This window comes from Acanthochromis polyacanthus, chromosome 21 (genome assembly GCF_021347895.1).
Source record: "Acanthochromis polyacanthus isolate Apoly-LR-REF ecotype Palm Island chromosome 21, KAUST_Apoly_ChrSc, whole genome shotgun sequence".
In the NCBI taxonomy this organism is placed as follows: domain Eukaryota; kingdom Metazoa; phylum Chordata; class Actinopteri; family Pomacentridae; genus Acanthochromis; species Acanthochromis polyacanthus.
Genome location: NC_067133.1, coordinates 8,595,070 through 8,617,882, shown reverse-complemented (window position 1 = coordinate 8,617,882; position 22,813 = coordinate 8,595,070). Strand labels below are relative to the sequence as shown.

The window sequence follows — 22,813 nt, the reverse complement described above, 5'->3', positions numbered from 1 at the left end:
GCCTTAGACTGCCCACAATAAAAGACCACTCTGAAAGGTGCAGTTTTGTTTTATTGGGGGGGGGGGGGGGGGACTGTGTGAAGTTGCTGGATATTGGCGGGAACTGGTACATGCTGTCATATACGCCGACCCAGAGCATCCCAAACATGCTCAATGGGTGACATGTCTGGTGAGAATGCAAAATCAAACATGTAAAACACACAAATTGTATATAACACAAACAATTTTTCCAAACTTTAGGAACTAAAAAAGAAAATAAATAAATACTGAATAAATGTAGATCATTTTCTGAACTTGAAAACTGATCTTCAAGAATCTACATTCATATTTAAACAGTAACACACAGAGAAACGTTTTAGCCTTGAAATGGTTTAATGTTATCGGTTCAGAGTATTTTTGTTATTTTTAGTCTGTTGAAGGTTTTCTTGCCGCTCTTTTCTTGCTGTGTCACTGCAGGCTGAGATAAATCTCTTTACAGTTGGACCAACTCCTCATTCAGAGCAGCAGCAGAGCAGAGCGGTTACTGGTGAGGAACAACACATTAGTACTGCTAATATTATTCGTATATTACTTTATTTTGTCATCAGAAAAACTGAAAACAACAATTCTGATCTGAGACTGTTGCTCATTGAGAATACAGCAGGTTTGCTTTCACAGCTGTGTTCAAATGTAACATGTTTCTGTGAATTACCTCTAAGAATAACTTCACAATAATAGCTATTATTGTTCTTAGTTAAAGCAAAAACGCTATAGATGGAAAAATACAATATGTTAATAATAGTAATAATAATAATATAAGTAAATTAAATAAAGTGGCTGGCATTTGGAGAGTAATCATTCACATAATACTTTATATTATATGTAAAGTAAAATTTACTGAATATACCTGATATGTTTCCCCATTTAATAGCATTTTCTTTACGTTTCATTTAAATTTTCTTTGATATTTTATTTTGAAAGATTTTTCTGAACATGTGTTCAGTGAACAAAAGCTTTCTTAAAAAAATATAAATTAGTGACTGACACACAATGTTGTTGTCATTATATTAAACATTTAACAGTGCAACTTGCAATTTTGCTAACAAGCGTTAACTTGTCAGGAAAAATAAAACAAGCCGACCTTTGTTTCCCACCGGAGCGTTTTACGGGACGGACTGTCAACAAAGACAATGTCGGCGGTTCGTTCGTAGCTGATCTCGGATGGAAGGTGAAGCTTGTGTTGGTCGGAAAGAAGGTAAAACCTGTTATTTTAAACTAACGTCTCGTTTTTAAACTGATTTTACACCGTTCGAGCTTCACTGTTTTCGTTTTATCTTCGTTTTTTAAAATTCGGTTCGGTTTTAATAAATTTGGTAGAAGAACTGCGGTGAAGTTTCCAGCAGCAGTTTGACGCTTCAGAACAGAATAAACTGGTCTTTTTTATCCATCATATAGACGTTTGTTATGTCTTTTTCTGTCAGTAATTCCTACATTTATGAGCTGTTGCTACAGCTACAGCTAACCTAGTTTCTGGTGCTAACTAGCAGCAGAAAAACTGAATCAATTACATTCCTGCCTCAGGCTTCCTCTGTTGCCACAACAACAGTCGATTTTTGAAGGGCAAAGAAAGAGGAGAGACAGCAGGTCCGATTTGTGGCACTGGCAGCGAGCAGTGACACTTTTTGTGGCACTGCCGCGGTGCCACGGTTAATTCCACTGTGCAGTGACACTTTTTGTGGCACCGCAAAAAAAAAAAAAAGTCACTGCACAGTGGCATTAACCGTGGCACCGCGGCGGTGCCACAAAAAGTATCACTGCTCGCTGCCAGTGCCACAAATCGGTCTTGCCCCTACTGGGAAAGAGGCCAGCCACCCAGTCTAGATTTTGCAGCTCCAGACTCTTTTCAGTAACCCGACATTTACTGTTTGTCCTTCTGTAGCGCTTAAATCTGAACACACTTGTAGCACTAGAATAACTTTTATGAATATTAAGGATTTTTTTCTATTCGGCAGTTATTATCTCTGTTATTATATCTCGTTTTTATGTATATATTTGAAGATTTGTTGGATTTCACGTCATGAAACGACATGTAGGACCCGCACAGATGTAGCATACGTTGCAAATGGTTGTCAGAAGATGTATTTTATTTTAGGCTAATTTGTGTTAGAGCTGCAAATAAGTTATTTTCGTTGTGGATTAATCTATGTGTTATTTTCTCGACAATCAGGTGGTCTATAGGTTGTCCCAGATGGTTAAAAATGTTGATCAGACCCAAAGATATTCATTTTATTGTCATAGAAGAGGAAGCAAACCAGAAAACTCTTAACGTTTAAGAAGCTGCAGAGAGTTTTTCTCTTAAAAAATAACTCAAACTGATTAATCGATTATCAAAATATTTGTCTAAATGAGCCTTTAAAATATATAAACTTGTACAACAAACTAGACATTTATACAGGACATTTAAAGCATTCTGTAGACATTTGTTCCTTTCTAGTCATTAACTGACTCCCGCTTGTTGTTTCTCAGATCTTTGGAGCTGCTGGAGGCTGAAGCTGCAGACGTCATGGTGCTGAAGATCTTCTTCCCTCAGTGCTGTAACCGGGCCGACAGCGGGCTGCTGGTCGGCCGCTGGATCTCTGGTCACGACTCTGCCGTGGTGCTGGCGGTGATCCACTACCCCTTCATCCCCGGACAGGTCAAACAGTACGTCCAGCAGGTCGGTGCAGCAGCAGCAGGAGGAGGTTCAATGTTTACAGTCACTCAGTGGTTTAATGAACAGAAACTCTGGCTGAGGTGGAAGTGTTTGTAGACGATTTGACCACGATGCCATGTGAACGTTAGTTTGAATTACCTGTAAAAAATATTGGCTTCCTGTAAGTATATGGAACATTTTTAAGGATTCTTTTCCAAATTAAAACTATGCTTGACAAGCAATTAAAAGTACTAAGTTTGGTTTTGGTTTTTTGACTCTCATGAGTCTATGAGGCCTTTAGAAGAACAAAGCATGACTTCAGACCAGAGTCTGTTTGACTGTTATGTCCTTTCAAACTTATTTATTTATGTTAGTAAATGTTTATATGAGCTACAATACATGTTTTTACTTTATTTAAAGCTGCTTGTTGTTGCCTCATACTGGCCATGTATGTGTATCTGCTGCCTCTGATGAAGAACTGCTTTGTAATTCTTGAATCGTTGGTGTTTTTGTGTAATCTGCCAAAGAAGGGATCAGTGGAGCTGTCTGAATCAACTTTAAATCTTACTTTACGTTTAGCTGCTTTTATATTTGAGTCACAGAGCTTAGCATTACGTTTTCCAGCAAATAAATACCTGCTGATGTTTAAAAACTCCCACATATTCAGCTAACAGCTGTAACTTCTGATCTCGAACAAGTGGCGTCTCTTTTCTGAACAACATTGGAGATGAACCAAAAACCTTCGTCCTTCCTCCATCTTCTTCCCCCAGATGCAGGCCCAAAGCGGGGTGGAGCTGTCGGTGCTGGGCTCCTGGAGTTTACCCAAAGAGGGCCAGGAAGGCATGGAGAGCTTCCTGAGGGACCTCAGCACCATCTTCCCTCAGGAGCGCTGGCTCCAGATCAGACGCCAGATGGGGAAGACGGGCTTCACCTGCGAGGTCCTCAGCCGGGATCAGAGTAAGACGGCTGTTTTTATAGAGCAGGATGATGGAAACTGTGGTCAGATATTGAGCTGTAAAGAACCAAAACAAGGTTCAACATATGTACCAACCCATAAACCTTCTAAAAACATTAATTTGACTTTGAGTTGTTCAAAAACTCCAGTTATTTCCTTCATTATGGGACATTGTCAGACCTAAGCACATTTCTTTAGTGTGACGTTTAAATGATTGAAGTTTCAGAGCTCTCATGTGCAGCTGTAAATTAGAAACAAGCGGCTGCACTGATCCTTAAAATCCATTTATTTACTTACAAACTGTAATAATGTTTTATTCTTAATATAAAACTTCTTAATATAGAATCAGTGACACACAGTTGGTTCATTTTGTGTAGAAAAACAGTCAAATGACGTGTCAAACGCATTTGAAAAAAAATGTGAATAAGAAAACCTCGTTAGCAACAAAAGTTGATAATTCTCATAATTTCTGCCTGAGATTTTAGGTTTTATTGAGCCAATGAATGCAACAAAAGCCTGAATATGTTGAATATATATAATTTGGTATGCTTTGACAGATTAAATGTTTTAATTTGATTTTTATTTCAACATTTTGTTGAAGTTTTGTTGTGTTTTCGTTCACACGTCCAGAGATAAAAATCAGGGAGTTTAGATTCAGTACCAACGTTTATCATCACTATAGTAAACATTAATATTATCAAATACAACATATAATGTAATAGTGCGACTGTTGCAAATAACAGCAATAATGACATCAGTAATGCAGTCTGAAACCTGTTTGAGAGACACCATGAAATATTAAAAATAAAATTCTGTATTTAAAGGAAAGAATAAAATGAAATAATAAATTAATTAATAAACGCATAACAAGAATATTGCATATCATTTAAATATAATTAAATACCTAATAAAAATATCAAAAATAATATAATAAAATTATTTCTTTAAATACAATTATTTTTGAGATTTTAGCAATTGTTTGTTTATTATTATTATTATTGTTGTTGTTGTTATTATCATCATCATCCTGAAAATGATTAACTTATTTTCTGTTACAGTCCTTGGGTTGCTAGCTGAGCAGCATCACCAAAATAAGACAGAATATGTTTTATTTATAAAGCTGCACTTTATTCAGTGGTTTACTGTTTGTGGTGAATCGGTAAAAAGGAAGATTTTCTGAGTTCATAAATATTTGTTTTGCCCTGACTAGATGCAGTAGCAGCTCAGCGGAGAGTTAAAAAGCAGAAAAAGGAGGAAGAGGAGGATGGTGATGCAGAAGAGAAGGAGGAGGATGAGGAGAAGGTGATCTTCGTCCACTACGAGCAGAGGAAGGTGATGCTGTCGCAGCTTCATCCCATCGACAGCGGAGACGCCAAAACTGATCCACCGTCCGAGCTGAGACAGGTGAAAATCTGAAACAGAAATGTATAGTTTTACTAATTCGCGCTGTAGTTATTGTCTTCTCTGTAATTTTTACACCTTACAAGTCGTTCCTAGGGCCGGATTGGATCCTCTGGAGGGACGGTTTTGACCTGCGGGCCGCATGTTTGACACCCCTGCTTTAAGATCTGGACTTTAGTGGGAATTAACAGTGATAGAAACAAAAAAACAGAAGGAGACAAACAGCAGAAAGTTGCAGTGACACTCAGACGTCATCACTCACATTTCTGTTGTATATATTCAGTAAAATTAACCGTTATGATGAAGAAGTCTCGGTATAAATGACCTGCTGTTAATATGTAATATTCAGTGTATAAGCTCAGTAATCGTTCCCTCATCCTCGCTGATCCTGCTGAGTGTCTCCAGATAATTCCACCAGATATTTATTCATCTCCAACTCCTCTTCCTCAGGTGTTCCAGACGGTGGCCCTCAGCCAGCCTCTGTTCTTCCTGGACAAATACGACGACGGACCCCTGAAGTCGACTCACTGGCAGTCTGAAGGCCGGGAGGCCAGCATCATCGTGGAGCTTCTCAAACAGGCGTCGGTGCCGCTCTGTCTGCTGCTCAGCTGGATGCTCTCAGTGTGGACGTGGATCTGCAGCATCCGGTGAGAAAACGAACGTCAGACGGGGTTTTTATCAGGGATTCTCCTGCAGATCAGTCACATTTGTGTATAAAGTTGTCGGAAAAGAGCTCCAGCGTTGACGTCTTAAGGTGCTTTGTCCGGCTTAAAGTCCAAATATGCTGATTTTACCAACATGTTGGACAGAGAAAAGCACCAAAACCTCCCATCTGTTTTCATTTTCAATGAAAATTTTGTCTTTAACCTCTGCTAGTGAAACCACAAAAACACTGCATGCGAATGTGACTTATAGTATTTGTTAGATGTTTTGAACAGTGAAATATTAAGATTAACATTATCATCATCATGTTTAAAGAAAACATGTTGAGTTGTTGTTTGAACAGTGATTTTTTTTTTCATCTTTCTTAATATAATGTAGCATTTATTGCCATTTGCACAGCTACATTGGAGTTGTTCGTGTATTTCTCAAAGTCAGCTTTGTAAAAAATCAGACAAAAAAACAAGAAAGAAGTGGAAACAGCAGCAAAACAGAAGCTTTTTACAAAAACACTCTGATATAAAAAATATGAAAAGAATGAACACCCTGAGAAATAAAAAATACAATAATAAATACCCTGAGTAATTAATACAAATATGAAACCGATTAATACCCTGAGTAATGAATAAATTAGAAAATATAAATAAATAAATAAATATTCTCAGTAATTATTTTTTATTAAAATAATAAGTAATAATTAAAAAAATCAGCAAATAATCACTAATTAAAAAAATAAAAATAAAAAAATAATAAATACCCTGAGAAACAAATAAAAATATGAAACCTTTATAAAAGTTCAGTTGGCAGCTTGATTTCTCAGGACTGTAATGAATTGATTTCTCGGTCACTTTCTCTGTATTGTCTTTAGTTGTAAATCTTGTTTTTTCCACCAATTTGCTCTTTTTTTTTCTATAGAAAAGAAGTCAGCAGTTAAATAGACTTTTTTTGGTTAATTCTCCATCAAGTCTGACAGTAATTAATTATATCAGAATGAGTGATTGTCACAGAGCTGCTCTATGAATGCCAGTAAATTCAGGATTTTTAATTTATACTAATTTCCAGTCATTCAGTTGTTGAAAAGCAGTTGTGAAATTAATTTGATTGTAATTTTTATCTATGTACAGTGAATTGTTGGAATAAAAAGGAGTGTTTTTTGTTTTTTCTGCTTGTTTTTGCTCTTCTTTTGGTGACATTTATTCTGAAAAGGAATCCGTTTTGCAGAAATAAAAATATTCAATGTCTGCTCTGTAAAGTGAAGCTTGTTGGGTTGAATCTCCACCGAGACGTTTTGTCTTTTTCTTCTCATTTCTTCTGCAGGATCTTTAATTTTTACCCGCTGAGGTTCTTGTCCTCCAAACTGTCCACATGTGTCCAACTGAGCTACAGGACCGAACACATGAAGACGCTGAGTTCACCGAAACCAGCCGCCGGTCACACTCAGTTCATGAGGTTGAAACCTGGAAAAGAATTATATAAAAATACTAAAAGGCAAAAATATTTATAAAGTAAAAAGACAGTTTTAATCAAAACTGGTCAGCTGATTTAATATTTATTGAAACAGCAGCTCAACACGACAGGAGATGTTTATCTACATTTAGTTTTTTTTTTTTGATTAATTTACTGAAGTATTTAAATGACTTCTCTGTCATAATTTCTCAAAAAACAATGCAATTATTTTAAGGAACAGCCTTCCTCACACGGTTAAAGAATTTAAAATTCCATCTCAACTCAACTCTGTAGATGTTGTTGTTTCCTGTTTTTTAATGTGCAGGATGCAGATTTTTATGTTTTCATGACGTGTTTCCTGTGTGTGTCCGTAGAAAAGCCAACATGTTGGTGTCGGTGCTGGTGGACGTGGCGCTCGGCGTTCTGCTGATGTCGTGGCTCTACAGAGACGATCACATCACCATGTTGGCAAACACTCTGGTTCCTGCAGCTGATGTGAGTAAAAATGAGATTTATTTATTACTCTGCCAAGAAACACAGCTGTGTACGTTTGTCCGTCTGTTTGTCTGTCGGTCTTCTAGTAAGATTACTTAAAAACTGACTAACGGATTCGGATTAAATTTTCAGGGAAGGTCAGAAATGACACAAGGACCAAGTGATTAGATTTTAACAGTGATGCGGCTTATAGTCTGGATCCATGGATTTGTTAAAGATTTCTGTATCATTGTGAGATAGCGGCACAGCATCACTGTAACCATGACAACAAGTGAACGCTACATCAGCTGTCTGCTGATGATCACATGATTTGATCCTACTACAAATCCACCGCTGAGGACTTACCAGGACTTATCCATCAGAAATGATGCAAGGAACAACTGATTAAATAGTGGGGACGTTTCTGAGTCCCGTCAATTCCTGCCGCCTGGTACATATTTAGGTCATGTGATTTGGTATCTGTACATAACGTACACATGCATAACACACGTCTGTGCTCAGCGCAAGATCATTTTGTTTGTGGGTACATCAACGTTAAATGACACATTCTATGTTGCTGTGATTTCTGGTCATCAACATTAAAGTTGCTATATAATATATAATGTGTTTAAGGTTAACATATGTGTTTAAAGTTAACATATAATATATAATATGTGTTTAAAGTTAACATATAATGTGTCTAATGTTATCATATAATATATAATGTGTTTAAAGGTGACATATAATATATGTTTAAAAATCAATCAATCAAACCTTTATTGTCATTGCACACTTTCATATACAATGAAATAGAGGTGCTATATGTATGAAGTCGTTATTAATATCATCTTGTTTACTAGAGTTTTAACAAATTCATCAAAAAACCGTTTTCTTTATACCTTCCTGCTTCTGTTGTTCCTTCCAGCTACACTACAAACGGACCATGTCGGGTTAATTTTCTGTCTCTTGTGTCCCGTTTCCTCCTCAGCACGTGGCTAAAGAGCTGGATCAGCTGCTGCAGTGGCTGATGGGAGCTCCGGCGGGCCTGAAGATGAACAGAGCTCTGGACCAGGTTCTGGGCCGCTTCTTCCTCTACCACATCCACCTCTGGATCAGTGAGTGGCAGCACAGAGCTGTTTTTCACCGTGTGTCGGGGTCTTTTACCTGCAGATGTTCACGCTGAATGTGTCCTCCAGGTTACATCCACCTGATGTCTCCGTTCATCGAGGGCATCCTCTGGTACGGAGGTCTGTCGGCCTGCCTCGGCCTCAGCTTCGCCCTCTCTCTGCTGTCTGACATGGTGGCTCTGTTCACCTTCCACATCTACTGCTTCTACGTCTACGGAGCCAGGTACTCATTTAGGCTGCTCTAGATGAACATTTGGAGCATTTTAATAGTAATATTTGATGTAGCTTCTGTGAAAACCGACTTTTCTTCTTGTGTGAAGACGAGAAAATGAATCAGAGCCTCAGAATATAATGACTTTAGTCTATTTAATGAATCCATGCAATGTTTTACCTTCATGCTGTGAATATTTTATAGACCCTTGAAGATGGAATTTAATGGACTTTTTCCATCATTTCTGAGCCTCAGAACTTCATCAGTACAGCAGACAGACTCATGACATTTTAGGAGGAAAAACAGATCTGAGTTCTGTTAAAAACTGAAACCAGATCAGTTTTACATCCATATGAAGACGAAATCTGTTTTTTGTTCATTTTTGTTTTTGTATATATTAAAACCAACTGTTGAGCATCAGTATTATGGGATGTATCAGATGTACCACACATAAAAGGATGGTTCAGGCATATGGGTTCTGTAAAGCGTCTTGACACAGTTTGACCTGTAATTGGCGCTATATAAATAAAACTGAATTGAATCAAAATGTCACCATGAACGACCAAAATGAGACACAAAACAAGAAAAAGAAGAGACAAAATACCTAAATCTAGATACAAACAGGAAAAGTGAGACGCAAAATGATAAAAACTAAACGCAAAATGACCGTACGAAGAAAAAACTGTCCCAAGGCCCTTAAAACAATATGTCACAAAAAGACAAAACTATCCCAAAAACACATAAAATGACCAAAACATCACAATGCACGACAAAAATGAGACAAAATGCCAAAGTCTAGGCAAAAACAAGACACAAAACAACATAAGACAAGAAAAAAAGACACAAAATACCAAAATCTAGACACAAAACAAGAAAAAATGAGAAATAAACGGGATGCAAAATGACCAAAACATGAAAAAACTATCCCAAAGACACAAAACTGACACAAAATAACCATCTAAATCAGTTTCATATCTGTCCGGGTATCACTGAATCTGTTTAATAATCAAGGTGTTGTTGACTAATTTAAACATAATTTCTATTGTTTGTTAACCTTCATAGTACACTATTTGGACAAAAACAGCTCTACTTTGCTGATTAATACAGGAAATGGTAAAATACTAAAAGTGCAGAATCGTTTTTTAATGTCGCTGCAAATTAAGCTTAACCAAGATGTGCTTCATTATGTCACTTTTTAAGAAACAAATCTTGAAAAACCTGCTTGGAATCGGTGTGTAGAGTCGAATTTTGCATGACATGTTGCTTTTAATAGCCTGCAGGGGGCAGTTTTTTCCAAATATTTTGCCTCCTCTGTTGTTCCTGCTGAGATGCTTTAATTAAATGTAATCAGCGCTACAGATATTCACACTTGATTGTGGTTCAGTAAGAAGTCAGTATCAGTAAAATCAACAGGAAGAACCTTCTAGAAGTGATTATCCGTATTTAATAATGTCTCACCAACTTGGCAAGTATTGATCATATTCTGACTGTTTATATTGTTAATTATCAAGAAAAATGAGTAGTTTTAGACCCGATTATTTACATATGTGGTTGTATTTAGTAGAAAAAGGAGGTTGAAGAATAACAAAAATGCACCAGCTTTAATTGAAACACGTTTGAATTTCATTAAAACTGAGAGTTTTTATTTTATCTGTAATTGTAACTCGAACAGGACGTTGTGTTTGACGTCACTGTTGCATAATCGCCTCAGATGGTAGAAAATAATGATCTCAGGTTGTTTCTTCCTTCAGCTGCTGCACACTCGGCTCTGTTTGCTCTCCATGTTTGCAGCTCCGGAGCTCGTTAAGACAGAATAATTATTGACAGTAAGAGACGGAGAGGATGAGGAGCAGCGACGGTAGAGAAGTGAAGCTAATGTCTGTTAGCTTGTTCATCTGCTGAGCTCCAACACTCCCCCACTGGGTTAATGGAAAAGTATGTTGTGTTTTAAAAAAAATCCACAAAATTATAGTAAAAACTGGAAAAAAAAGAGGTTCAACTTTCCAGCAGTCCTTGTCTGTACCATGTGCAAAATGTGGTTCCATTGATAAAAAGAACCAAATCCAAGGTTAGAAACGGTGAACAGAGGAGCAAGTTATTTGAAGATACGTTCAGCATGGTGAAACATTTTTTTTCTACAACTTTCAACAGGACCTGTTCCCTATTTAAATAAATGGTGCACCACAAAAATGTGATGAGCTGTGCTAAAAAAAAATAGCATTACTTTAACCCAAAATCATGTGTAGTTTAAACTCGATTTTGCTGTTTGCTGCTTTTGTTTAAAAGTAGGGCTGGACCTGAGTATCCGAATATTCGTTTGCTACGGCACTATCCGGATATTAATTTTGGTATCTGAATGTTCGCCCCCTCCCGCCATCGGACGTCACCGGGCAGAAAGAATATGCAGCCTTACTGTCTTCCCTCCGCCTTCTGCCCACATCGGCTCATCTCGTCCTGTGATCACATAAACATATACACATATGTCTATAACATATACACATATGTCGATGTGATCACCCCCTCCTCCCCCAGACGAAAATATTCGGAGCTCGTCTCTTTCCTGCGCCTTCGGCCCATTTCGGCTCATCCCGCCGTGTTCTTCGGCTCATTTCGGCTCCTCCATTCGTGTTTGTAAACACCACCCGAATGGCCGGGTGGCTGCAGACTCTGACGTCACGCTTCACTTCGTTGCATAAACACAAGACAAGATGCTGAAGACCGGTGTTTGGGAATTCTTCAGTTTAACTAAAGACTAAAGGAGGGCAAAATGTGGACCCGGGAGACCAGACGGATCTGACTATTCGGGCCGTCGCCGCTGCCGCGCCGCCGCATGAACCACACGAACGGATCCGAATATTCGGCCAGTCGCCGCCGACTGATTAAGCTTGAATCAGCTTAAAAACTTCATGCTAGCAATCTTGAAGTAGTTAAAATACCTCTGAATGAAGAGGAAAAACTAATTCCTTTAACTCCGTAGGTTCTTTGGTTGAACATAATTTCATTAGAAAAAATACAGATGCACATTTTTTCTTTGTTAAAAAAATCTGATTTTTTTTTTTTTTTGTATAAGGTCTAAAAACAAACTGCTGCTTGGATTTCAGACGGTTGATATCGCAAAACTTGTCTGGATTGAATACTGTAGAGATAAAAAAAAACATCTTTGTGAATCCGCTCAGAAAAACCTAAGTATAGTTTAAACAATGTCGCTCGGTCCTTTTTGTATTTGATTTGTGTTTTTATGTTTTAGATTTTAAGTTTAAAAGGTGAATCTTCTTTTATTTGGTGCCGAGTCGCAGCGTGTGAAGCGACATGTCGTCTCCGGTAAATCCTGTTTGGGGATTAGGGGATAAATGTGTTGTTGTTTAATATTTGATTTCCTTAAACCAGGTGCACTCACCTGCTTTTGCTTCCACTCAGTCCCATTTTAACCAGGAGGCTGTGAAGCGAGATGATGGAAGCCTGAACGCTGGGATGAGAGAGGACTGACTAAATTATGCATTTGCTCTAAAGATAGCTCGTCGTGCTTAATGAAAAATTACCCACTTTCCTCGTTACATATTTATGCTCCAACAGCTCCTGGAACACGCTGGAGTGTGTTTAAATTCACTCTGAGAACCTTTGTCAGAGTGTTTTATTAACCTAAAAATAGCTCCTCCTGTGATCACAGTTCAGCATCTGCTCTGGAGAAGATGAAGGTAGAAACGGCGACGTGCTTCAGAATTAGCTGCACAGAGCTTCTTAGTCTGTCTTTTGGCAGGATTGTGTAGAATTGGTATGAAAATAACAGCTTTGTGTGACAGAATTTAAAATATTACTTGGCTCCAGATACTAACCAAAGGTGATATAACTGGCTGCTTAGTCATAGTAAGGATTTAAAACCTCAGAGGCAGGTAAATAGTGAGTTAAAGCTTCTTATTTATAGCCTGCATCAGAACCTTTACAGAATTTGTGAACAGTGGCCGAATGATAACCAATGAAAACGTTCATAATTTTGATGGTTTATTCCAGTCTTGAGCTGGGAGCCTGTCTATCTAGGTATTTATTTACGATTCGAAAAGTGCTGAAGGAATCCAAAGTTATGCATTATGGTTCTCTTCAATGAATGGGAAAGAAAAAATAAACATCATCACCCCCAGCTCACTGGACTCAAGGTGTGGATGGTTGTGAAACTGCCTGGTGATGTATCCTTAATCCTTTAAGGGAAACTTAATTGAAATACTTTGAAATTCAAAATTTCAGAGTATTATTGGAGGACAGAAGACTTTTTTTTACTTTTGTGTCATTTTTCTAAATTTGTAATTTTCATGTTGAAATTTAAGGTCAGTGAAATTACCATTTATGGTTCTTTGCCCGTAAGTGGTAAAAAATAAAAATATTCCAAGAAATGTATAGGTCATCACTTAGCACAACTACCCAGCTGTAAAATGTGAGTTTCATCAACTAACCATGGTTAGTTCTGACATTTTGACCACAAATACGGGAGAGGACCGAGCCGCAAGTCTGTCTTTTTCCAACTTCGGAGAAAAGAGAAAGTTTGATACATTCCAGGCCTTTGCTGATTGGTCAAATGCCACGATATAGTGTGCTGTACCGTAGCGTGATCTTCACTGATTGGCTTAGTGACAACCACATGCTTCTCAACCTCAGTGACAGGCGGGAGCAACGCCATATTTAATGTGTGTCGAAGTTACCAAATATGATCACTTGCCTTATCAAAGGTTAAAAAATGAGGAGGGTCTATGCAATTTATCAGGAACTTATGAAGCAGTCCTGAGTGCACTCCCTGGGCTATTGAGGAGCATCCAAACATCCGGTCCCTCCGTCTTCTCCTCCTTCTCCTGCACAGGTTATAGTTATTTAACAGGTGTTTTTGTTCATTAATCCGTCATCTGTTGTGTTTTTCGTCTCCGTCAGGTTGTACTGTCTGAAGATCTACGGACTCTCGTCTCTCTGGAGGCTCTTCAGGGGGAAGAAGTGGAACGTTCTCCGGCAGAGAGTGGACTCCTGCTCCTACGACCTGGACCAGGTAACACACAACATCCTCCTCAAGCACTAGTTTAAGTAAAATGAAGTGTTTCTCAGAGTTAAAGTTGTTCAATGTGTGTTTCTGTGCTGCTGCAGCTCTTCATTGGAACTCTGCTGTTCACCGTCCTGCTGTTCCTGCTGCCCACCACAGCGCTCTACTACCTGGTCTTCACTCTGGTAAGACAATCCTGTAACACATGTGGTCTAAATAGGTGTTTTGCTGCCCTCAGAACCACAAAATCCAGGTTTGAAAGGTATTTTTTCTTCAAAAAAGTGTTATAAAGTGTTGAATTTAGTTACATCTTTTAAAAAAAATTATTAAATCCATGTTTTCTTGGAGACTTAAATAAAAAAAACTAATTGAAATAAATGAAAAATAGCCAGCCATTTCCAGCTGTGTGTTTGTTTCTCACACCTGTGGGTCCCTGTGCCGTACAGCTTCGGCTGGTGGTGGTGCTGTTCCAGGGCGTCCTCCATCTCAGCGTGGATTTTATCAACTCCTTCCCGCTGTTCGCCGTCGGCCTTCGCGTCTGTCGCTCCTACAGACTGGCAGGTACAAGAACCTTCACTCCATCTTCAGAAGGAACCTCTTTAAGTCTTTAAATCAAAGTATGAAATCTAATTTTGGTCTCGTTTCCACAGAGGGAGTGAAGTTCAGGGTGCTCTGTGACGAGCCGGGCGTCGCTCTTCACCTGCTGATGGAGGTAAGACGTTTTTTTTGTTCACTTTGTTTATGCAACGAAGTGAAGCGTGACTTCAGAGTCGGCAGCCACCCGTCCATTCGGGTGGTGTTTACAAACACGAATGGAGGAGCCGAAATGAGCCGAAGAACACGGCGGGATGAGCCGAAATGGGCCGAAGGCGCAGGGAAGAGACGAGCTCCGAATATTTTCTTCTGGAGGGAGGAGGGGGTGATCACATCGACATATGTGTATATGTTATAGACATATGTGTATATGTTTATGTGATCACAGGACGAGATGAGCCGATGTGGGCAGAAAGCGGAGAGAAGACAGTAAGGCTGCATATTCTTTCCGCTCGGTGACGTCAGACGGGGGCGAATATTCGGATACCAAATTGATATACGGATAGTGCCGTAGCGAACGAGTATTCAGATATTCGGGATATTCGGGTCCAGCCCTAAAGTCAAATGAATAATAGCCACAGACATCACATTTTTATCATCTATTTTATGGACCTTTTTTTGTACTTATGGTCCGCTTTGGCACTATGGAAATCCATTGTAACATCATTTACAGTTAATTCAAACTAATAACACGTTGCCCACTGATGTGTCTAAAATAAACCCAAGAATGATTATTTTTTTACAATGGTATAATTTTGTTTTTGAAATTAAAAATGGAAAAATAAGAGAAGATATCTGGAGATCTTTAAAAAGTGTTTAAACATCTTAAATTCAGTACCTAAGTTGAATTAAATAAACGTTTTCTGTCTGAATTGAAAAAACACAGTAAAATGAAGTACAGCCACAGACTTCTAATTTTATCACCTGTTTTATGCACCATTTAAACTGCATTTAAATGTAAGACATTTGTGTTTCCATTATGACTTCTAATTAGTGAGATTTTACCCTTCCTAAAGCTACATGAATGCCAAACTCAAATTCTACAAAATGCATTAGACAACGTTAATATCATAAAAACTGGATCTAAAAGTGTAATATATGATGCTGACCGCTGACAATAGCATGAAATATAGCAGCCATTTTGAATTTCCACATGACTGTAATAATGTTTGCAGCAAAATCTGACGCTTTTCTAACAATATGAGCAATTTTTCACTTATTTGCACGACGTTATCAGCTGTTTCTGAACATTTAGTTGATTTCTTTGAGCGTTCCTTCTCCTACAGCATCCAGTTAGTGTAATCTTTTAATCTGTGTGTCCTTTTTCATTTTTATTCTGACATTTTCTCCTTCAGATTAACCCTCTGAAGGTCAGCACGGTGGTCCAGACCTACCGGACTCCCACCTACAGCTGCTACCCCAGAGACTCGTGGCTGGCCCTGGTCAAGAAGCTGTTCGTTGGGGAGCTCATCTACCCCTGGAGGCACAAAACCACTAAAGCCGACTGAGATCCAGGAGCGTGGACGGAGGGAGGAAAGGGAAGAGACTGAGCAGAAGACCTTTGAGATGTGCTGCTTTCATGTTTCAACGGGAAGAGCGTCGACCGAAGCTGCCAGGTCGTCTCATTTGCAGATTTCTGATCAGTTTGAAGGCGAATATGAGCAACCAGAAACCCGGAAACCAGCAAGTAGCCACGTCCCGCTGTCGTGTTTTAGGAGCTGTCATCATAAAACGACTTTCAGGACGCAGAGAAATAATATAAAATCTAATATTACTCAGTTTTTATTTGTTAATATTTAAGTAAAAATGTGAACACTCCTCATGTTTCCCAAAGGAGATGACTGCAGCAAAAAGAAACAAGGGACCAAAACCTCTGTGTGCTTAAATAAATGATGAATCTGCCATAAAATCTGAATTATATTATCACTTGAAAGTCTTTTTTTTTTAAACCATAGCTGCATCCCAGAGAAAAAAGTCATGTTTTTTTGTCTTAAAGTGAGTAAAACCTCCAGAACCATCCTCATTTCTCGAACATTTCATTCCAAAAAATAGAGATTTAGATTTTTTTTTAAGAGTATTTTCTGATGTTTCTTAGTGATAAAAAGAAATAAAACTTCTACTTTGAAGTTGATTTTATTCAGTGTTAAGATTTCTGTTCTGGAAATTAATGCAAATTAGCTTATTATTGGATATATATAATACATAATTTAAATATCTAAACCTGAATATTTTAATGCATTAAGTAATTCTCTTATTGGAAATAGTCATTTGGAGCAGTTTTATATCTATTAGTTCAAATTTGTTTCTAGTTTGATTCCTGTCTGTGTGAAGGTTTTTACAGAGGATTTAGTTTATTTGTACAACATTTTACTCCTAAAAAAATCTGAAAACAGACTTTTCTGACTGCTGACAGTATTTTCTGATTTGAAAAGCAATAAAACAACAAAATACTTGTAATAAACACAGAAGGTGACTGCAGCCGCATAAAACAAAGGACCAAAACGATTCCTGTTTGAATGTGGGTCACAAATAAACAGATAAATGATGAATTTGATCAAATTTGAACCTTATTCTACAACACAAGACATTTTTAAAGCATCCCACAGCAACAAATGTTTTTTTTTTTTTTTTTTGTCTAAATGCTAAATCAGTAAGAAAAACTGTCTTATGCTGCCTGTGTGTTTGGATGTTGTAAACATTTAAAGAAATTCAGGACACAGGTGACAATAACATGATGATAATTAACACAGAATTCATTAAATATGTTGCTGCATCCTCTTAGACTTTGTTCAGTCTACATAAATGTGTTCATTGAGGCTAAAAAATTAACTGAACATTTCGCCAGAACTTTGAGAATCCCCCGTTTTGGCTCATTTTACCTGTGAAGCCATTTTAAAGGTTCAGTATCTCCAGAGATATAACTCCTGCCGACATTGAATTTGGTGAGAAAACAGACAGAATAGATTCCAGCAGATCAGAATGACTGAATGGATCCAGCAGAGAACAAATTTTCAACTACAGGCCCTTAAAAATGGTTTAAAAATGCAGAATATTCCAACTTTGCTGGTATTGTTTCCCCAGAAAGTTCCTGTAGGTCTATCTATATATGGATGGATCCTTTTTTTCTACTAAAATGCAGTCTTTGGTTGAACTTTTGAAGCTCCAAAATCAGTGCGATCTGATGTGTGGAAAGTTTAACAAGACAAGATTTTTAGATATTTAGACGAAATATTGACGTTGATTCAAACATAAACTGGTGTCCATAGACATGTAGATATTGGTGTTTGATGTGCAGACTTACAAGAAAGAGGTTTTCAAGAATGAAATTGCAAAAATTCCCAGGATTAAAAACAGAAAATTCTCATAATTTAGCAAAGATATTTTACAGGACTTAGTTTTGAGTCACAAATAAGAAATAACTGAACAAAATCTAAGACGGAGCAGCAACAGCTGATCCTAAAAGCTAAACACACAGTAGCACACTCCTACTTACTCATGTTCTTGTCTTTATTTTTACCATCGTGTTACTAAACAAGCTGTGATCAACAAGTTCTGAGACCTTTAAAATTGAAACCTCGTCGTGCGGTGATGCTCTGCTCCCAGTGCTCCTGCAACGCTCCCTAACTTGTAAACTCCTTCTGCGATGAGCCGAATCTCCTGAACTGTGTCCAAACTAAACCACAATGAGACAAATCCAGAACGACGATTGTGGTGTTGTAGCTAAAAAAAACAACCCAACATGTTCCGTGACGCTACAGTTAAGACTGTCGGAGTGTTGAGATCCTTCAGGACGTTAGAACTCTGCTTTGAAAACGGCGAACATGCTCCTGACGTTTCCCCGTTCAGCTGCTGTTTCTTCTCCTGACATGTAGCACGACCAACTTCCTGCTTCCCTGTCGCAGTAACCAGAGTTACAGTGCAGCTCTGCTAGTTACGTATATTAGATGCACTGATTGTGTAAATAGTTAAAATCCCTGATGATTTATTACAAATTTAACAGAGTTCAAATTACAGCAACTGAACAAACTTTTTTAAAATTTCTTTCTTTCTTTTCTTTTTTTAATGATTAGTGTTGTATTTTTGCTACCATGTTCCCTCCAAACACTGAAACCAGAGGGATTGACGGGGGTGAAAATCTGCTTCTGCTTTTGTCTGTTTTATTTAATGTGCCTAATCTTCAGTAAATACTAAACCTCAACCAGCTGCTGTTTAAAAAACGGCTCGAAACAATCCAGCAGTTTTTGTTGTCAGGAGCGAGGCTAGCAGTTTCCCTTTGTTTCCAGTCTTTATGCTAAGCTAAGCTAATCACATCGCGGACTGTTTTCTGAAACGAGCTGCTTCTTTAATGTGAAATGTTCTTCTTTTGTTCCACCTTCATCCTCCCTGCCTCCATTTTAGCCTCATTTGTACTAATTTGTAAATGTTAAATAGGTAAATGTGCAGTCTTAATTTAATTTCATTTAAGTGGTATTTTTTCATGAGATCTGATCATTAACAAATAAAATGAATCAAGTATAATCTTGACAGTCTCTTGTTTAATACTCTTTTTTTTATCCAATTTTTGATGCACTTGAGTTACATTTCTGTTTATTAATAGGTTTTATGGAAGATTTACTTAGTTTTTTGTCATAAAGAAAATAACCAAGCGAAGAGAATATATTTTTGCACAAATTTTTTTTAAAAATTACTGAAATTTTACCATTTTCTGATGATACCAGGCTCTTTCTTCGCTTCTTTATTCACAGTTTTTCCTATTAGAAGCTTAAAAATAGGAATCACGCTGCTTCACATGAATATTTTATTGGTAAAATCAGTTCAGACTGCTTATTTTTAACGTAATAACGGTCTGAATATGATATATTTCTGACCTGTCAGCGCTTGAAATGGTTTTTCTTCGCCATGTTGTCTTTAATGAGCTCATTCAAGCTGCTGCTGCCAGGACGAGGATCTGCAGCTTTCATTCATCTTGTGCGTAGGTGCTGATGCTCAGAGGAGGTTGTTCTGGCAAAGCTGAAGGCAGAGATGAGTCACGATGTTTTTAAAAACACATCTGACACGCTCAGCCTACTACTGTACATCACATTTCATAATGTTATTCATCTTGCGGTTATGCAACGTGATAAAAATAGAAATAGCAGCCCATATATGATTGTTTTCTCCCCGTATAAACATTAAATGTGGAACATGACTGATTATAGTGCAGTTGTTAGAATTTAAAGTACTTTTAGGTTATTTTTTTCAAGGGAGAAGATTTTATTTGAACACTGGGGAAGACATGTTAGGAGTTTTAGTAGCCAAACATAATATTCTGGATTCTGGTGAATTTTTATGCACTAATTTGTGACTTTTCTGCATCAATTTACAATGGAGAGCTTGCAATTTATGCAAAGGTAAAGACAAAATTCATTAAATGTTGTAAAAAATAAATAAAAATAGCCTTCTGCTTGGAGAAAAGGAGTTTTTAAATGAGTAATCCAGCTGTTTTTTGTTGTTTGTCTAGAAAACGGTCATATCTCTTCAACCCAAAGCTAATCTAAGCTAAATTTCTCTGCAGAGGTGTTGTTGAAAGCTCTGGAAAATGGGAGTAAAGCAGGACCTTCAGTGGATAAATTGATTTTAGATGATTTTTTGTTTGTTTTGGTGCTGTGAGTTCTAAAACACCATTTTGTTGCAATATAATGAATAGAAAGAAATGTTTTGTATTACCATCCTCTGATACATAAATACAAATAAATGCTATTATAATAACTGAAACATTTATTGGCACTAAAGGAGGAAGCTAAACATTAGTGCAAAATAAGGTAAAATCAATGATAAAATGACAAGCAGAGGTGTAAAGAAAAGTAGTCTCTGAATTTCCCTGACTAATTATAATGACAGCAAAGCCATACCACAGATTAAGGCTATTTTTATTGTTGTGGGGACATTAATCATTCTATGTTATCAGTAATCCACTGGGTGTTCAGGTCCTCAGATGCTATCAGTGCGCGAAGACTCTGGTGTTCATCTGGTGAGTGTTTAGAGAAGTTTTAGAGTTCAGAAGAAGCAACTCTAGAAAGTAAATAATCCTAAATAAAGCTGCTGATTCGGGTTCACCTGCAAACAGGAATGCTATGAGGAAACCATTTCATATCATAGCAACTTTTATTTTCTATAATAACAACCACAGCGCAAAATAAAAATGCATTTTCACATTATAGGACCTTTGAGGAAGGAACTTCAACCATATTTTATAGTTTCGGTGCAGATTTGTTATTTATTTGGAGCACTGAGTTATTTATGGGAATCTATGGGTGAATATCTCTCCTCACCAACATCTGTATCTGCTCTAGGAATATTACAAGGTCTGTTTTTTAGTAACTACTAATACACAAGCTATAATTAAAGATTAAAATGATCATTAATAACATAAGATGCAGGATTGTTGCAGGAGCCACCTTTGATTTTAGCTGACAATCTTCAAAAATCAAACAAATTGCAAAGTACACAGCTTGAGAACCGCAATATAACTGACCTGCACTCTCTGTAATCTTAGGGTGGATCAAGTCAGATGAATTAAAGCACATGCAACTCACTTTTAACTTGGAAATGGTGCAATTATCATCTTCAAATCTGAAGCCTGCTGGGCTCTGCTAAGCTCATAATGTTTCCAGATCCTAACAGCGCCTCCACATAGTGATGTCAGTTGGAAGGATTGATGCAATTTTCTTTTAATCTCAGTTTAACCTGTTTTACATGTGCAGGCTGATGCCCAGAGATTAAATTGATATGCTGCGCTTTAATAGACCGTAAGAAGGCGGGCAAGATGTCCCCTAATCCCGCTTGAAATGACGCCTTTAATTTATCTCATAGTTGTCGTTCAGAGTGCAAGAGTTTCACTTTCAAACGGAGCTTTAATTTAATCACGATTTGACCGCTTAAAAGGTGCCTTTGTTCTGTTTACATCCACAGAAATGAATCATCTTTGTTGTTCCTCTCGCCATCTGCGTGTTGTTGACAGCGAGCCCAAGACGGACGTTTCGCTCAGCCAATGGAAGAGGCTGTCCGAGCTGCCGCGGATTCATTTCCCAATCACGTACAAGTGTGGGCGGGGTTTAGTTCGGGGGCGGGGCCGGTGAGGGAGGGGGCAGCGGATCTGTCAGCGCTGTGTTCAGTGTTGTTGTGTGGCGCCGAGGAGACACATATCTGTGATTATGACTGAGAATAATGGAGAAAAATGGGAACGCGGCGGACTGAGATTACCGGGGACACCTACGGAGCTTCGGACTGGACGTAAGAGCCCCGCTGCGTTCTAAATCCTGCCGCACATGTGGGAATTTTCTGGAGAGCTTGCGACGCAGTGAAGTTACGGGAATCTTTGTCATCTAAAGAGAGACGAGGCGGCCTGAAATTACACGAACGTACGTTGAAGTTGAGCTAGCCGAGTTAGCATTTAGCTCACCGCGAATTAGCATCACTCCTTTTTTCTCTCTCTTCACCGGGAAGTCGTCTCACAAAGCGTAACGTTATGTCAGTATATCAGCGACAGTGTCTTTGAATATTTTCAGGTGTTTTGTTCAGCGACAGTGAGAAGAGCTAGGCTAGCTTGTTAGCTCCCCGGCAGTGCTAGCTTGTTGTTCCGCTGCTAACTTAGCAAGAAAGCTGCTTTTAAATGGGAACAAAAACACTCCCGGTTTTCGTTAGCTGACTAGAAAGCTCGCGTCCACAGATATATTTGCTTTTGAATTTTTGCACAGTGTCAGCCGCAGCTTAGGTTGGTGTAATTATCATTCCAGACAATAAGCATATTTTCCTGCTTACATAGATGTTGCCTCACAGGCTTCAGTTACATTGATTTTCTGTGATTTTAATCTGTAGTAACTAATATCCTCCTCAAGATAAGGGATTTTTTGGGAGTCAGAAAGAATTTCCTCTTGGATATGTTTGTTTTTTAGCAGTTTGCATTTGGTAAAAGTTGATTTTCCCAGTGAAGATCACCTTTGAGCAAACTATATACTCTCTTATCTTAAACTTCAGCAATAAGCATGATTCTCCTCTTTACATAAATGCACATTTAGTCATCTGGGCATTTAATCTCCCTTTGATGAGGATTTTTTGGTCTTGATTATCTGTTTTTACAGCATTTCCCCCCCCCTGTGAGCTCCACCTTTTAACCAAACCATAATTTCTCTTATCTTTGACTTCAGCAATAAGAATGTTGTGCTTTCCAGAACCACATTTTTGGCAGCTGGCTTGTTTTTCGTGCAGGACATTCCTC

At 38.0% G+C, this 22,813-nt stretch overlaps 1 protein-coding gene across 1 annotated transcript; it reads left to right on the top strand.

Moving 5' to 3' along the window:
• Positions 1–1,122: 1,122 nt before the first annotated feature.
• On the top strand, positions 1,123–19,074 carry pigq (phosphatidylinositol glycan anchor biosynthesis, class Q). Its single transcript, XM_022199940.2, has 14 exons — positions 1,123–1,234; positions 2,506–2,695; positions 3,442–3,628; positions 4,837–5,030; positions 5,478–5,674; positions 7,005–7,136; positions 7,508–7,628; positions 8,596–8,722; positions 8,804–8,957; positions 13,860–13,971; positions 14,067–14,147; positions 14,409–14,523; positions 14,613–14,674; positions 15,912–19,074. Exons 2-14 carry the CDS (start codon positions 2,543–2,545, stop codon positions 16,062–16,064), a joined length of 1,788 nt encoding a protein of 595 aa, XP_022055632.2. The 5' UTR covers positions 1,123–1,234; positions 2,506–2,542; the 3' UTR covers positions 16,065–19,074.
• Positions 19,075–22,813: the final 3,739 nt, after the last annotated feature.

Coding starts and splice junctions, on each gene's coding strand:
- pigq (XM_022199940.2), top strand. CDS start 2,543: ATGGTGCTGAAGATCTTCTTCCCTCAGTGCTGTAACCGGGCCGACAGC. Junction 5,031..5,477: donor CACCGTCCGAGCTGAGACAG/GTGAAAATCTGA, acceptor CCTCTTCCTCAG/GTGTTCCAGACGGTGGCCCT. Junction 7,629..8,595: donor CTCTGGTTCCTGCAGCTGAT/GTGAGTAAAAAT, acceptor TTTCCTCCTCAG/CACGTGGCTAAAGAGCTGGA.